The following is an 18,118-nucleotide window of genomic DNA, read 5'->3' on the forward strand; positions in this document are numbered from 1 at the left end:
TACCATTTGCCTTTTTAACCACCTGCTGTACCTGCATGCACGCCTTCAGAGACTGGTGTACAAGTAGCACTAGGTCTCTCTGCACTTCCCCATCTCCCAATCTATTGCCATTCAAATAGTAGTCTGCCCTCCAGTTTGTATTACCAAAGTGGATAACCTCACATTTATCCACATTGTAGTGCATTTGCCATGTATCTGCCCAGTCTCCCAATTTATCCAAATCACACTGGAGCTTCCTGACCCCCTCTTTAGTGCACACAACCCCTCCTAGGTTAGTGTCGTCTGCAAATTTGGAGATATTACATCCAATCCCCTCATCTAGATCATTAATGTAAATTGTGAACAGCTGGGGTCCCAGTACAGATCCCTGTGGCACCCCACTGGTCACCGCCTGCCACTCAGAAAATGAGCCGTTTATCCCAACTCTCTGTGTTCTATCTGCCAGCCAGTTCTTAATCCACATCAATACCTTGCCCCCAATCCCATGAGCCTTGATTTTGCATGCCAGTCGTTTATGTGGAACCTTATCGAAGGCCTTTTGGAAATCCAGATATACCACATCCACTGGCTCTCCCCCATCTATTTTACCTGTCACCATCTCAAAGAATTTCAATAGATTTGTCAAGCATGATTTACCTTTTGTAAATCCATGTTGACTCTGTCCGATCCCTTCTCTGCTAGTCATATGCTCCGCTATTACATCCTTAATAATGGATTCCATCCTTTTGCCCACTACTGATGTAAGGCTCACCGGCCTTACCCTGCTTTTTCTCTACCCCCATTTTTAAATAGTGGGGTAACATTAGCTACCCTCCAATCCATGGGTACTGATCCTGAGTCTATCGAGTTCTGGAAAATAATTCTTAAAGCATCTGCTATTTGAATGGCCACTTCTTTAAGTACCCTAGGATGTAGATTATCAGGCCCTTGGGACTTATCGGCCTTCAATCCCATCAATTTCCCCAAGACCATGTCCTTAGAGATACTGATTTCTTTCAGTTCCTCCCTTGCATTAGTCTCTATGTTTCCCAACATCCTTGGGAGGTTATTTGTATCCTCTCTTGTGAAAACAGAACTAAAATAAGAATTTAATTGGTCTGCCATTTCCTTATTCCCTATTATATATTCCCCTGACTCTGACTGCAAGGGACCTACTCTGGATTTCACCAATCTTTTCCTCTTGACATATCTATAAAAGCTTTTGCAGTTGGTTTTTATGTTTGCCGCAAGCTTACTTTCGTAATTTATTTTTGCCCTCTTGATTAATCCCTTTGTCCTCCTTTGCTGCATCTTGAACTGTTCCCAGTCTTTGGATTTGGTACTTTTTTTGGCCAATTGATATGCCCTCCCTTTGGACCTAATGCTGTCTCTAATTTCCCTTGTTATCCACGGTTGAGTCACCTCTTTTGGTTTATTTTTATGCCAAACCAGTATAAATGATTTCTGCAATTCTTCCATTAGATCTTTGAATGCTTTCCATTGTCTATCCACCGTCAACCACCCCCCCCCCACCCATAAACACCACCCAATCAATCTTACTCAATTCCCGTCTCATACCATCATAATTCCCTTTATTTAAATTCAGGGCCTTAGTGTTGGTTTTAATTTCTTCACTCTCCATGTCGAGTGAGAATTCTCCCTATGTCTGCTTAGGTTTCCACCAGGTGCTCCGGTTTCCTCCCACATTCCAAAGACATACGTGCTAGGGGTTAATTGGTCACATGAGTATATTTGGACAGAGGGGTCTGTATCTCTACATTTGTAATAAAGACAGGACTAGACAGGTTAGATACAGGGAGAATGATACTGAAGGAATCTTGTAAAATTGGGGACAGAAACCAATGGTTTAGGTCTTTCAGGTGACCATTTAGAGCAAATTTATCCAACAATTTTAACAACTAGGGGACATTTGAGTGTGTTGTGTGGAATGCCATAAGCATGTATGTGGAACATGAACTCTTGTGTCCATATTACTGAAGTGAGCTAGGAGGATAACAAATAGAAAGAGGTCACAGGAAGGCTTTACACGGTGTTCTCTTGCCACAAGTGGAACCAGGCAGGAACAGTCCTGTACAACTGGACAAGGGAGGAATGCTGTCGGATGGTTGAGCAGTACAGATGGTCGACCTGCTGCCTCACTGTTCCATGTGACTCCGGTTCAGTCTCGATCTCTGGTACTGTCTGTGAAGGATTTGCACATTTTACCTGGTGCTGCTTGAGCTTTCTCTAGGTTTCTTCCCCCGTTCCAAAGCTGTACGGTTGGGTAACTTAATTGGTCACTACATTGCCCCAAATGTGGAGGTGAGAGGTGTAATCTAGGGAGGTTTGTGTGAATGTGTGGCATAAAATGGGATTTGTGTAAGTAGCGCTGGATGGTCAGTGTGTGCTCAGGGCTAAAGGACCTGTCTCTGTACTGCAGATTCCATGACTACAATATTGGTGCCAATTGAAGAGTACAATGAGATGGTTTCCCATAGTCATCATACACACCAAAGCTTTATTTTGTGCAGTTAGTTAGGATCATATCTTTGGAACAGCAGAACACTGCCTGCCAGTTTCAAACATGGAATGACAAAAAAGAGGGGAAAGAATTAGGGGTGTGACCCAACGTACAGGGACTTTGGAGATCAAAGGAGGTGTGAGATGGGATGGTAGTTTGCATTTCTGGATGAACCAAGGTTAGATATATTTTGATATACTTACAATTGGCAAATTTAACAGGAGGAGGAGTAACATCTTCTAAATATCAAAAACTGCTTATAAAATCAGCTGGATTGGGGGTAAGGGGTCAAAAATGCAATCTGAAGCCAAGATTAATTATAGTGAATGGATCATTCAATGGAAAACCTCAGCACATTTGAGGGAATGTGGTTGAGAGAGTGCCTTGGCCTTAATTATTGGAGAGGGTTTTGGTGGATGATGGAAGAAAGACTAGTTCAGGGTTGGGGCATGTGAAGACTTCAGGGAAACCTTGGGAGTATTGGGTAGATGAGGGAGGGAGACAAGGGACTGGATGATTCCATCATTTAGGAGGCAGGTACGTAAATAAATCCTGAGGTTATATTTGCAAGGTTATTCCCTGTTTTAGAGAATTAGAGAAATCATTGTACATTTGTTGTGGTTGGCAAATATGTTAGGAATATTTTGTTTATTTCAACAGTACAGCGTCATCCAGCACCCCAATTACATCCAATTTCCCTCCCAACCCTGTCCATTTTTGAAGGGAGGAAGGAAACAGGTACACCTGGAGAAAATCCACGCAGGTCACAGGGAGATCGTACAAACTCCTTACAGTCAGCATGGGATTCAAAGCTGGGTTTGCTGACACTATAATAAGTTGTGCTAAACCTCTGCTTGGTGAGGTCAATGAAAAATGGCAAGAGGAGAAAATATTTACAAAGTGATTATTTCCTAAGACTCACAATTGGCTGATATTCACAGACAGGCTGTCCCTTTAAGGTTTGTGATAACCTCTCTTCATAACAGGCGTTTGCTTCCTTGGTTTTGTTTCTGGCAGATGGCCAGAGGTGTTGTTTTATTACTTCTGTTTGCTCAGCTTCCTCAAGTACACAACATCTGTTTGTCTCTTTTGGAGCTTTCTATTTGATGATCTATTCACGGTAATTAATCTTGGCTTCAGATTGCATTTTTCATATTATACCCAAACTAGCACTGAGGTCATGAATTACTATGAAACCAGCATAAAAGCCACAGAATTGCGTGTGCTTTATTCCAAGTAACAATGCCCGGTCTAATTTGCTATTGAATTAATGAGTACCTGGATAAAAGTGATATGTAGGCAGACCTTGTGTTTATGTTTCAAAACATCTTGTTCTGGTTGTGAGCAAGGTGAATCATGACAGTGTGTGCTTTTGATCATAAAACGTTCTAAATGGTGCATTTGTGTATTGGTCCTTCTGCCCCGCTATCTCTGACAGACATGTGCAATAATTTAACACTTAGGGTTAAACATTTTGCATTTTAATGAAACAAGATAAGCCAGTGATTTATGAATCAGGCAGCAACAAATATTTGGGAATTGTGAACATCACGTCAGTCAAGCTGCTTAATAGGTTTGAAGGAAAACACAAGCAATGAGTGATTGGCGTTATCAAAACAGAAGGCGTATCTGATAAAGACATCTTTCTTTCCAGAGCATTTTGAAGGCTGACTTATTCTTAGATGAATGAAGTTGATGTTTCACATATTGTTTCTGTCTTTCTGGTTTGAATGGTGATAGTGAGATGACCTAAATCTTCAACATATTTTACCTGTTGGTTGAGGATTTCTATCATACCCTGAAAGGTTTTGATTCATTTAGACGGTCATTAATGCCATTTGTTAAGAATGTTTTGTCGCTCTCATCTTGTGCATTCGGTTTAACCACAATGGGAAACAAATTGCAAAGAAGTGACAAAGACGACAACCCATTTGGGGCTACAAAATTTTATCTTTTTAACTAAGAGCAGGAAGGACTGCTTGCTCAAGTTACATTGTTCAACGGTTATGGGCTCTATCCTATGCAGAAAAAGAATGAGTACGGACATGGTTATAGCAAGCCCATTTGCACTAAAATTTCATGGAGAATTATCTTTTTGATAATTCCCCACTTTTCATCAAATAAAATTGTAAAAATTACCTTCACTGTTCTAAATGCTGTTTGAATTTAAAGCCAAAATGTTCGAAAACTAATCAAATTATGACTGAATGCTTGGATATAATCAAATTCTCAATCATGTCAAAAATATTTTTGCAATTTGTCTGAAACCAAAACAAAACCAAGGAAACTCAAGCTACAGAGTGAGTTGCAACACAGACAATATTTTATTAATAGGAAATCAAAACACTGAATTGAGAGAAAAGAAGCAGAGGATCTGACTTTCCAGCCAGAACTTGGGGGCAGCATGGTTAGCGTAGCACCAGTGATCCAGGTTCAAATCTGCTGTTGCCTGTAAGGACTTTCTGCATTCTCTCTGTGTCTGCGTGGGTTTCTGCCGGGTGCTCCGGTTTCCTCCCACCCTCCAAAAGCGTATGGGGTTTGTCAGTTAATTGGTGCATTTGGGTTGCATGGGGTCGAGGGCTGGAAGGGCCTGTTACCGTGCTGTATCTCTAAATGTAAAATAAGAAACTGCCACAAACCACATCTTTCGGCGACCTGATTCAGAATATGTGGCACTGAAATCAGTAATGAAAGGTCATTTTCTGTCATACATTCGTGCTCGTGGAACAGGCTATTTGGCCCAATTCATCCATGCCATCCCTGTTGGCATTCTGAGAAAGTCCCATATGCCTGCATGAGGTCTCTATTATTATAAACCCTACCTATCCACATATCTGTCCGAGTGTCTTTTGAATATTGTAATTGTGCCAGTTTCAATAACTTCCTCTGGCAGCTCATACTAGATATGGACTATCCTCTGAGTGAGAAATTTGCCCTGCACGTCCCTCTTAAATGTCCCCCACTCACCTTAAACCTATGCCCTCAAGTTCTAGAATAATTTCCACCAGGAAAAAGACTGAGTTTTCTCTGTCATGATTTTATAAAGAGGGAATATATGGAATTAAGATCTCCAGGGTGGTAATCTCAGGATTACTGTCTATGTCACGTGCTAGTAGAAAGATCTGGCAGATAAATGTGTGGCTGAGAAACTGGTGCAGAGTGCAGGGCTTCAGATTCTTGGACCACTGGGATATATTTTGGGGACCGTACAAGCTATACAAAATGGATGGGTTACACCTAAACCCAAAGGGGACCAATATCCTGGTGGCAGCTTTTCAGGCTGGAGGGGAATGGGTTAAACTAATTTGGCAGGGAGATGGGAACCAGAGTACTCAGCCCAAAGCAGGGGAAAGCAGCAGTAACGAGAAGATAGTGTGCAGCAGGTGATGAGACAGTACATTCAAAATCTGGTCTAAAGGCATTATATTTTTCAAGGTGGATGATCTTATTTTACAGCTGCAGGTTGGAGGATATGATGCTGTAACCATTAGTGAGTCATAGCTAAAGGAAGGATGTCATTGGGAGCTAACATCCACTGATACATGGTGTATCGCAAGGATAGGCAAGGAGGTAGAGGGGGTGGCATGGGTCTGCTGGTAAGCAACAAAACTACAGTCTTCAGAACTCAACTATGGATGCCATATGTATCCTTGGCAACTGCATGAGGATACTTAAATTACCTGGAATACTTGTGTCTCAGATGACAAAAGGCCATAATCATTAAGGTGAACTATTATTCAACTCTGTCCTTTCCTCAGCTTATTTGCTGATGGATCATTATATATTTCTTTATTACATCTCGATTTGACTGTTCCAGCGCTCCATCCATTGGCCTTTCTCAATACATCCTTGCAAACTTGATGTTATCCAAATTGTTTCTGTGCTGAAGGCTCCAAGATGTGTATTCTTACTTCCCTCATGGATTTCACTTGAACTGAGACACTCTTCTACCTTAAATTATGTTATGTTTTAAGCACATCTGTTACAGAATAAGTTAATAAAATTATGATAAAATATATCTTAAAAGGGTTAGATTATGAGGTTTGGTTATCAGATCACATTTCACAAACAAACATCTCATTTGCCACGCAAGAGCTGTGCAATGGTAGATTTTGTGTCTGCAGTTGGCTTTGCAGAGACAATGGAAGTGCTTGTGAGAGTTTCACAAGTAGGTGTGAGTGGACCAGCATGTTTGAACAGTGTCCAAGCTCAAGAACTGATAAATCTTTTGGCTGCTGGACTGGTGCCAGAGTTTTAAATTTCTGCTTGAAGTTTGTTGTCTTAAGAGGGGCCAGATGGTTTGGCAAACAGAGAAAACATCCATGGTTTGTCAGTATTCCGCAGCAGTTTGTGGTGAAGGCTACAAGTTGGCAGACCTGCTGCAAGACCCCATTTCTAAACAAGTTCTGAGTTCTGCCTATTCTAAATCTCCATAATCAGTTGCAGAGATTGTGGCTAGTTATTGTGTTTCTCCTAAAATAGGGGAAAAAGAAGAACTTTTTGTGGTAACCTGGAAGAAGACATTATCTTTTGGAAAAACCCAAAAAGAGGAAAGTTTCTTCGATAAGATAGTTCAGTTGCTGATTGAAGGAGATCAGTTTGTGTGTCCAAGAAGCAATAAATATCTCTTTGAAACCAACAAAGATCTTACTGAGGGGTAACAATTTAAGTTAAAGCATCAGAACCTGGTGAAGGCAATATCTGTTCAATTCTGTGCACAGTATGGAAGATTGCCTCATACCAGTGAACTTGGAAAAATGAAAAGTGAATGATTGGACAGTGAAAAAGAACTTTCCTGAACACACAAACATTACACGTGTGCTTTGAATTAGAAGGGGATTACATAATGTTAAGTTAATAGTAATAAGTTAACTATTGATCTTATTATGTTCTTTGGCTTGGCTTCGTGGACGAAGATTTATGGAGGGGTAATGTCCACGTCAGCTCCAGGCTCGTTTGTGGCTGACAAGTCCGATGGGGGACAGGCAGACACGGTTGCAGCGGTTGCAAGGGAAAATTGGTGGGTTGGGGCTGGGCGCTGGGCTTTTCCTCCTTTGTCTTTTGACAGTGAGGTGGGCTCTGCGGTCTTCTTCAAAGGAGGTTGATGCCCACCGAACTGTGAGGCGCCAAGATACACGGTTTGAGGCGATACCAGCCCACTGGTGATGGTCAATGTGGCAGGCACCAAGAGCTTTCTTTAGGCAGTCCTTGTACCTCTTCTTTGGTGCACCTCTGTCTCGGTGGCCAGTGGAGAGCTTGCCATATAACACGATCTTGGGAAGGCGATGGTCCTCCATTCTGGAGACGTGACCTACCCAGTGCAGTTGGATCTTCAGCAGTGTGGATTCAATGCTGTCGGCCTCTGCCATCTCGAGTACTTCGATGTTGGAGATGAAGTCGCTCCAATGAATGTTGAGGATGGAGCAGAGACAACGCTGGTGGAAGCGTTCTAGGAGCCATAGGTGATGCCGGTAAAGGACCCATGATTTGGAGCTGAACAGGAGTGTGGGTATGACAACTGCTTTGTGTGGTTTTTCAGTTGGTTGTTTTTCCAGACTCTTTTGTCTAGTCTTCCAAAGGCGCTAATTGCCTTGGCGAGTCTGTTGTCTATCTCGTTGTCGATCCTTGCATCCGATGAAATGGTGCAGCCGAGAGAGGTAAACTGGTTGACCGTTTTGAGTTTTGTGTGCCCGATGGAGATGTTGGGGGGCTGGTAGACATGGTGGGGAGCTGGCTGATGGAGGACCTCAGTTTTCTTCAGGCTGACTTCCAGGTCAAACATTTTGGCAGTTTCTGCTGAAGAGCTGGCTCTGAATGGGCAACTAAAGCGGCATCGTCTGCAAAGAGTAGTTCACGGACAAGTTGCTCTTGTGTCTTGGTGTGAGCTTGCAGGCGCCTCAGATTGAAGAGATTGCCATCCGTGTGGTACCAGATGTATACAGCGTCTTCATTGTTCAGGTCTTTCATGGCTTGTTTCAGCATCATGCTGAAGAAAGGGCTTTGGCAAATACTAGAGTGCCTCGGATGCTCCCCAAATTTCCTCAACATGGTTATCCAACTGCACGAAAACCAACTAGGTCAGGTCAGATATAGCAATGAGCTCTCTGAACCCTTCTACATTAACAATGGCGTGAAGCAAGGCTGCGTTCTCGCACCAACCTTCTTTTCAATCTTATTATGTATTAAGGAAATAAAGCCAGTTTTGTTTTAGTAGCCATTGTCTTGGTGAATTTGTGTTCCTGCTGGTTTTTGAGTCCTTTGGGCATGTAACACCTCCTTTAATATATTTTTACCCAATCTAGTTTATCATTTATTATATTAATAAGATGTTGGAATTGATTGTCAAGGATGAGATTAAGGAATACCTGGAGGTGCGTGAAAAGATAGGTGCAAATCAGCATGGTTTCCTTAAAGGAAAGTCATGCCTGACAAAGCTATGCAAGTTTTTAAGAGATCACAAATGTGTTTGAAAGAAAAGAATTGGACATAGTTTGATTGCATTTGCGGTAAAGATTGTCTTGCAAAAATGGGATTTAAAAAATCTTATTTTATAACACATTTAAAAGAAATCTTTAAGAAATTTTTCATCTCTTTTTTGACATATAATGTGATTTAAATTAAACATAGTTTATTTTGGTATGATGAGAATCTGCTGGGGAATTGATATTATTTTGTTTTAGAGTAAGAACACCTAATCTTAACTAGAAGACAATGGGGTTTCTAGAATTAATTAGCATGCTGTCAGCCTATTCAACATCCTTGGGGGGGTCGACTGGAGAAGAACAGGGGTCGGTCTATGGATGTTCTGTGTTGCCATGGTGCTTTATTATTGTTATTTTTTTTATTCCATCTTAAGAATTCGTAGCCTATGGTTTAATAAGGACATCTGCAGGTTGGAAGTCATTGTGCGTGATGCACAAACTCAGTTTTCCACATGCGCATTGGAATTTATGAAATTAGTTTTACTGTTAGTGTTTACTTTTTATAACTGAGTGATCATGGCTAATTCTATTAAGTTCCTCAGTTGGAATGCAAAAGGCCTGAATCATTCAGTAAAACAAAGAAAAGTGGCTTCACATTTAAAACAATTTAAAGCTGCAATTATAATTTTGCAGGAGACACATATCAGTGGCAGTGAAGTTTCACATCTGATCTCATGGTGCAAAGGGCATCAATATTATTCTTCTTTTCAAGCTAAATCTAGAAGTGTATCAATTCTCATTAATCAGAGTATTTCTTTTAGTATAGATATTTTTGGATTCTAATGGACATTTTGTTACTGTTCCATGGAAAATAGATGATAAATTAGTGGTTTTCTCAAATGATTACACTCCCAATGTTGTTGATCCAGGGTTTTTTTGAACTTTTTTTTAACTTCCTTGCCATATTTAAGTTTATACTTGCTTATTCTAGATGGGGATTTCAACTGCTGGTTGGACCCTTTTCTTGATCATGCGGCTACATTCTTGTGAATACCACAGTATTGTAACATCTGATCACACCCCTGTAACAATGTCATTGACTCTTAACTTTCCTCAGGATAAAAGACACTGGCGCTTTAATTCAGTATTTTTATTTGTTGAATTTATGGAAGAACAGATAGTTTTCTTTTTTGATACTAATCTATCCTCAGAGACCTCTAGTTATATGCAATACTTTGAAGGATTTTCTTAGACGGCAAATCATTTCACATACTGTTAATTAAAAAGAGAAAGACCAATAAAGAAAGAACTGAGTTGATTAAACAAATTAAACAGTTAGATCAACAATAAGCTCAAAATAAAAACTCAGATGTTTACAAAAAACAGATTGATCTTAAAATTAAATTTGATCTTCTCTCAACGTATCTAGTCGAATGCCATATTTTGAAATCTAAAAGTCAATTTTAAATTCATGGTGATAAACCTGATAAGTTTTTATCTAAACAGTTGAGAGGAATTGGTGCTAAGCACCACATTACAAAGTTTGTAAAAATAATGGTATTATGACTTCAGATAATTTGGAGATAAATGATACATTTCAAAGATACTACTCCAAGCTATACTCTTCAGAATGTATGAAAGACATTAATTTGATGAAGAATTTTCTGGACAAATTGAACATCCCCAAGATTTCTTCACATAGTTAAATTTAGACTGTCTTGCAAGAGGAAATAATGGTTGCTATTTCCTAATTACAATCTGGAAAGGCCCCTGGACCTGATAGATTTCCTGTAGAATTTTTTAAAATTATTTCTTCAATTGCTCACTCCTCACTGAAATTGGGTGTTTGCAGATTCGTTTAAACAGGTAAACTTCCAAATTAATTTAATGAGGCTTGCATATCTTTAATTGCAAAGAAAGGTAAAGACACAACCGAATGTTCCTCCAAAAGACCAATCTCTTTACTGGATGGAAAATATTTTACCATCGGTTATTTCTCAAGATCAGATGGGTTGTATTAAAAACTGATATTCCTATTTTAATATAAGTTGCTTAAAGAACATTATGTATTTGCCCTCTGGGAAAACTCCTGAATGTATTCTTCCATTGGATGCAGAAAAAGCTTTTGATTGGATAGAATGGACATATCTGTTTAGATCCTTTGAAAATTTTAATTTTGGTTCTGATTTTATTGCATGGGTTAAATTATTGTACTCACGAACCACCTGCCACAATTCTGTCTTTCAATCTGAAATGTGGCACTCATCAAGGATGCCCATTAATTCCTTTATTATTTGATCAAGTAATTGCATTTTATGAATGCAAGGGCACATGGAGAAAAGGGATTGAACATAAGGTCTCCTCTTATGCAGATGATCTCTTGCTTTTCATTTGGATCCAGTTGCATCCCTCCCCCATATGATGTCATTACTTTTATAATTCAATTTTCAGGATATAAAAGTGAACGTCTTCCACTGAACTCTCCTGCAGAAATGTATGACGGTTTTCCTTTTAAGATTGTTAAAAATCATCTTACCTATCTTAGTATTACAATTACAAAGAATTATAAACATCTTTTTAAGGAGAATTATCTTGCTGTGCTTAAACAAGTAAAGCATTCATTAACCCAATGGTCACCTTTGTCCATAACTTTAGTTGGCTGTATAAATTCTATTAAAATGAATATATTACCTATATTTTTATATCTTTTTCAATCTGTTCCAATTTTGGTTCCTAAATCGTGTTTTGACTTACTTGATTTGGCCATATCGCCTTACATATGGAAGAGTATGCACCCTCACCTTAATAAAATTCTTCTACAGAGATCTAAGAGAGATGGTGGGATGACTCTGCCTAACTTTAGATTTCATTATTGGGCAGCCAATATACGATGTCTCACGTTTTGGTTTTTTTCTCATAATCATTCTGACTGTCCATTATGGGTATCAATGGAGCTGAATTTCCCCACCCCCCACACCTCACACCCCAAATTTGTCTAATTTAACACTTCTTGGCTCTTCACATCCATTTTTAACTAAGTTAATAGATAATCCAATTGTTAAACATTCTGTGAGAATTTGGGCACAGTTTAGAAAACATTTTTGCATTTCTGAATTTCTCTCTTTCAAGCCCTATTGTATCCAATCACTTTTATCAACCTTCTCAACATGAGGCTACTTTTCAAAGATGGTACAGAGAGGGTATTCAAATTTTTAGAGATCATTTCATTGATGGATATTTTGCATCATTTGAGTTATTTCTGTTAAGTTTAACCTGTCCAGATATCATTTTTTTTAGATATTTACAAGTCTGGCATTTTCTTGAATCACAACTATCTTATTTTCCAAGAGTCTGAATTGAATTTAGTAGATGACTTTTTTTAGTATAACACCTTCTCATAAAGGTTTAATATCTATTTTTTTAATGAGAAATTGTTATTTTTATGTCAGACTTTAGTTAGAATTAAAAATGGTTGGGGACAGGATCTAAATTTGACTATATTGGATGTGAATTGGGACACATCTTAAGTTGGTTATGTGTTCATCATTGTTTATTACAATTTAAAGTGGAACGTAGAGAACACATGTCTAAAGCTAAATTATCTCATTTCTATTTTGATATGTTCTTGTGTAAGAGTGGAGAAGCGTCATTAATTCATATGTTTCTGGAAAATACTGGAGAGAGGTTTTTCCATACTTGGTCAAAATTTTTTAACATAGATTTATTGCTGAATCCTTTGGTGGCCCAACTTCATTACAATAGAAGGGAATAATTCCTTGCCTTTGGTTCGGAATCACGCTATCTCCTTTGCTTCTTTTTTGGCCAGATGTGCGATTTTACTTAAATGAAAGGATGCTGCCCTGCCTACTCATGATCAGTGGTTGTGGGACATCATGTCCTGTGCAAAAGATTCATTATTCAGTTAATAATTCAGATATAAGATTTTAGAGGTTATGGGGGTCATTCATGTCACCCACTCTTACTTTATAATTTCAACCCACTGTAATAAAATTGTCTGACATATCTTTTCCATGTTTTTTCACTTTTTTTTCTACCTTCATCTTTATTAAATATTAATCATATAAAGCATCTGGCAATGGTGTTAGTCAGGGATTTTGAGTTTTTCCCCTTCACTTTTTATTACTTTTCTCTTTTTTGTTCATTCTTTTTTATCTCTTTTTTTGCTATTTAGTTCCTTTTATTTTATCGAATCCACGCTGCTGAAGATCAAACTGTGCTGGGTAGGTCACGTCCCCAGAATGGAGGACCATCGCCTTCCCAAGATCGTGTTCTATGGCGAGCTCTCCACTGGCCACCGAGACAGAGGTGCACCCAAGAAGAGGTACAAGGACTGCCTAAAGAAAGCTCTTGCTGCCTGCCACATTGACCACTGCCAGTGGGCTGATCTCACCTCCAACCGTGCATCTTGGCGCCTCACAGTTCGGCGGGCAGCAACCTCCTTTGAAGAAGGCCGCAGAGCCCACCTCACTGACAAAAGACAAAGGAGGAAAAACCCAACACCCAACCCCAACCACCCAATTTTCCCTTGCAACCGCTGCAACCGTGTCTGCCTGTCCCGCATCGGACTTGTCAGCCACAAACAAGCCTGCGGCTGACGTGGACATACCCCTCCATAAATCTTCGTCCGCGAAGCCAAGCCAAAGAAGAAGATATATATATCTATAGATATATATACACACACACACTCACACATAACACTTTGAATATGAATTATGGATATGATTTGCACTTATTTATGTTTTTGTTATACTGAATGTTTTTATCAGTTTTGTATATTATCAATTTATTGAATTAAATAATCTGTATTAAAAAAATCAATAAAAATATTTTAAAAAGAAAGATCACAAGTAGGATGGATGGGGGAGATCCAGTGATGTGTATTTGGACTTTCAAAAGGTCTTCAGCAATATGCCCCACATAAGGCTACTAAACAAGATGATTTTATGTTAAAAGGCTGAGCCCTTTGACTGATAATTACATACTTTACTTGCTAAGGAGGAAGAAATATTCTGTTAGCATTCTGCAGAAAAATTAAAGTCTTCTCTGTCTGCTACAACACATGATTGACAATTCAATAATCCACCTGGACCCTATTTATTTTCCAGTGACGTATGGAATGACCAGTTCAAACACCTACTACTACACCAAGGTCATGTCAAACCTCTTCCTCTCGACTGCAGTGGATACAGGGGTCACCTTTCAAACTATCCGCAGCATGGCTGACTTCTGGAATGTGAGTAGATTTCAATGCAACACTGTCCTATAAATGATATTCCAATATGCAAAGCACCTTGTATTATTGCCTCCCTCATATATGATGCTCCAAAGTGCTCAGAGTTGTCAAAATGCAATTGCTTTTCAAGCGCCTTAGTCATGAAAGGTATATTAAAGCTGAATTATATTGGAGGGTTGGAGCATTGTTCTTGTGCAAATTGTGCCAGCAAATGGGTTCAATCATGAGCGAGGACAAAGCACACAAATACGTGGGGAAATTCAGGTAGCCTGCAGCTCACACTCCTGGGATGGAAGTAGACTAGGGCGAAGTGGAAATTTGAGATGAAGTGGGCAGGGGAGTGGCGAGACGGTGCAACATCTGGAGCAGATGCTTCAAAAGAGGGAGAGGCTTCATGGGAAGGGAATATTGAAGAACAGGGTGGTAACCCACATGATCAGGTGGAGGGGGTGCTGGAAAATCAGCCGGGCAGTTGAGATTGAAGGTGGTCGTGGGTCAGGTGATAGACTCAAGAGTCTGAGGAGGAACATATGAGCAAATATTCATCGAGTGACTCAAGCTGTTGCAATCTTCTGTGACAGCAGCTGTTGCTCAGTAACACAGCGACAGGCTTGTTGTTGAAAGCTGTCGTGTCCTTGTGCTCTGCAGGTTACCAGTCCACAAACACCATGATCTGCTCTGGCTCCACTTCATCAGCTCATTTGGGCAGAGCTGAGACTGTTATGGGCTGTGCTAATCTACGCAGGCTCCAGCTAACACTTCAGTGCAGTCCAGAGGGGAGCTGAACTGCCAGAAGTGCTGCTTTTCATCCGAGATCTTGAACCATGGCCCTGTCTGCTCCAATAAATAGAGATACAAGACCCCACAACTCATGTGACCCAGGTTCAAATCCGACATTTTCTGTAATGTGTTTGTACATTTTCCCCATGGGTTTTCCTCCAGGTGCTCGAGTTTTCTTCCACCCTTCAAAAACGTACAGGGTTTTTAAGTTAATTGGTGTATTTGGTTGGGTGCAGGCTTATGGGCTGGAAGGTCCTGTTACTGTGCTGCATGTCCAAAACCCTTGGTTAGGCTGCACTTGAAGCACTGTGTGCAATCCCAGTCGCCCCTTTACTAGAGGATGCGGAGGCTTTGGAAAGTGCACAGAAGATGCCATTAGGAATAGAGGAGAATGCTATGCACATTTCATAAGTAGGTGCTAATTGAAATGATGTCATTAAAGCAACAAGCAGGAGACACTCTGGCTGTTGAAAGCTCTTTGTAAGGGTTTTGACAGAGTGCACAGAAAGGTCGCTCCTGGGTTTTTATTTACCTAAAGACAACAGCTTGACCAAGAAGACGAACTCCTATTGTTTGATGGAGAAGGTCAGGGGTTTTGCAAGTGAGGGAGTCACATGGGCTTTCTGGCAGTTGGAACTGAAACAAACTCAAGTGGTGGATGGCTGGAAGTACTATCCATCTGATGTTTCTCTTGGAATAAAAGGAACAAAAAGAAACTCTGTTCTAGCCTGAAAGAAAGAGTCTATCATCTGGAGAACCCTGATGTGGCAAGTTTCATCAGCAAGATATTGAGGTGACTAATAGTGGTACCTCAGTTGTGGAAATCCTGGGACAACAAATCTTTCTCTCTACAAACCCTACGAGAACCTTCCTGAACAGTAAACATTTACCCTTCGATCACCAAAGCCTGGTGAACTTAATACATGTTAAATTCTGTGCACAATATAAGAATTGCCTACAACCAGAGAACTTGGAAGAATGAGAAGTGAGATTGAACTACACACACATCACATATATGTGCACTTAGAATTAGAAGGGAGTTAAGTTGGGTTAGTTAAGTTACTAGAGTAAGTTAAAGTTTGATTCTGTTTTCATGTTTAAAGATAATAAAAACAACTTTTGATTAAGTAACTATTTGTCTTGCTGAATGTCTATTGCTGCTTGGTTTTGGGAGCCTTTGGGCTCGTAACAAGAGTTAGAAATAAAATTAGTGTTTTAAAATTAGACACTGTCTGGTTCATTGCCTTTTGCTGCTTGTTACATGTAGTTCATAACAGAATCACAGACAGGGCCTGTTCCTGTGTTCTACTGCTCTATGTCCTAAAGAGCATGCTTACCTTCCGAACATCAACCACATTTGTTTTGAACTTGGAATTACAGTGCCCATCTTTCAGACATCACGTGACTTCCTGAATTGCCAAGAAAATGCACTTCTTGCCATATTGGGTAAGGACAAAGAAAAAGCATCTTCTACCCATTGCTGATGCAACCATCAGATCTCTCCTTATACAGATCAGGTGCCTGAAAATGGATTCAGTCCCTCTGCATGATTTTCACTGCTGGCTGCACTCAGCACAACCAATCTACAGACGGCCGTGGTGAGGAAGCAAAATCATTCAAAGTAGTTTCAAGAGGATCACTGCTCTCAATCCTTCTGTCATCATCCTCTCAGAGTGGACTTCCATATCCCCCACTCTCTTTCCAATGTGCCCACTCCTACCACCAAACTGTCCATCCTGAGCCACAGAGGGTGGTGAGTGTATGGAACAGGTTGTTGGAGGAAGTACTATTGCAATGATTAAGAAACATTTGGATGGGGATTAAGAAACATGGATAGGGATATGAGCCAAACGCAAGTAAGTGGGGCGAGTGTGGGTGGGGTATGTTTGGTCGGCATGACCACATTGGACTGCAGAGCCTGCTTCCACGTTGTGTGTCTCTATGACTTGCTCATTCAACCACTGCAAAGCAGGCAGCATCCTAGAAATCTATTGCCTCATTTTACATCCCCAACTTCTGCAACACCACCAATATGATTTGAGGTCTGAAAGTCAGTGTGTAGTATTCCTGCCTTTCCTCCAGTTATTCCACTTGGACAGGCTGGGGAGGGCACTTGAAATGGTCACTTCAAATGTTAAGGTCATTCTTGAGTTACTTCAATTCTGTTTGTGGATTCTGTGTAGATTGGTTCCTTATGCATTATTTTGTTTTTAGACATATAGCACAATAACAGGCCCTGCTGGCCACGAGTCCATGCCCCTCAATTAATGTCCCATCCCCATGCGTTCATTGGGTTTCTTGTATTCAGGGTAATGCAACGTATTTTTTTAAGTTGTCCATTGGACATTTGCCTTCACAGACTGAGTTTAAGAGATGGGGCATCACGTTGCAGTTGCATTGGTTGGATCACTTGTGTGGCACACTGTTCTGGTTTCCACTCCACAGGAAGGATATGGTAACACTACTGGGAGTGCAAAATAGATCCATCAGGATGTTATCAGGAATGGAGGGCTGTAGTTCTCAGGAAAGATCAGATAGGCTGGAATGTGGGAAGCTTAGGGATGATCTTTATAAAGGTATACAAAATTATGACAAGCATAGATAGTCAGAAACTCTTTCCAAGGGTAGGGGAGTGCAAAATTAGAGGGCTGAGGGTGAGAGGGGATAAATTTAAAGGGGATCCAAGAGGTAAGTTTCTCATACAGAGAGTGGTGTATATTTGGAAGAAGCTGCCACTGAAGACAATGAAGGCAGATACAATTACATTTGAAAGACAGTTAGGCAAGGAAATGGGTAGAATAGGAGTAGGAGATGGGCCAAATTCAGGTAAATGTGACTACTGTAGGTGGGCATCATGGTTGGCATGAGCCAGGTGGGCTGAGGGTACTCACTTCTACCCTGTAAGTTTCTCTAGTTCACTGCCTTTACGGTACATGAAGTAAATTTAAAAGGTAGATGCAGCTAACTGCAATTCTGATTAGCAAATATAAACTGTACAAAGGATGTAGCCATTGGGCATTCAGTCCTGATGCATGTTCACACAATGCATGGTGTGCATTTTAAACACTGTGTGTCTATTGATTTGATGATGAGATAAACAGCAAAATGAACATGTGTTTATAATTGTGAGTGATTTGCCTGTTTGGTTACTGAATGGTGATA

At 40.2% G+C, this 18,118-nt stretch overlaps 1 protein-coding gene across 1 annotated transcript in view; it reads left to right on the forward strand.

Annotated features, from left to right (window-relative positions):
• Window positions 1–18,118, forward strand: part of LOC138743798 (polycystin-2-like protein 1) — a 133,195-nt gene that overhangs the window by 8,887 nt on the left and 106,190 nt on the right. Inside the window, exon 5 of the mRNA XM_069899402.1 lies at window positions 14,049–14,176. Coding sequence (XP_069755503.1) covers window positions 14,049–14,176 — 128 coding nt within the window. The remainder of the gene's footprint in view (window positions 1–14,048; window positions 14,177–18,118) is intronic.

Source organism: Narcine bancroftii, chromosome 10 (genome assembly GCF_036971445.1).
Source record: "Narcine bancroftii isolate sNarBan1 chromosome 10, sNarBan1.hap1, whole genome shotgun sequence".
Taxonomy (NCBI): domain Eukaryota; kingdom Metazoa; phylum Chordata; class Chondrichthyes; order Torpediniformes; family Narcinidae; genus Narcine; species Narcine bancroftii.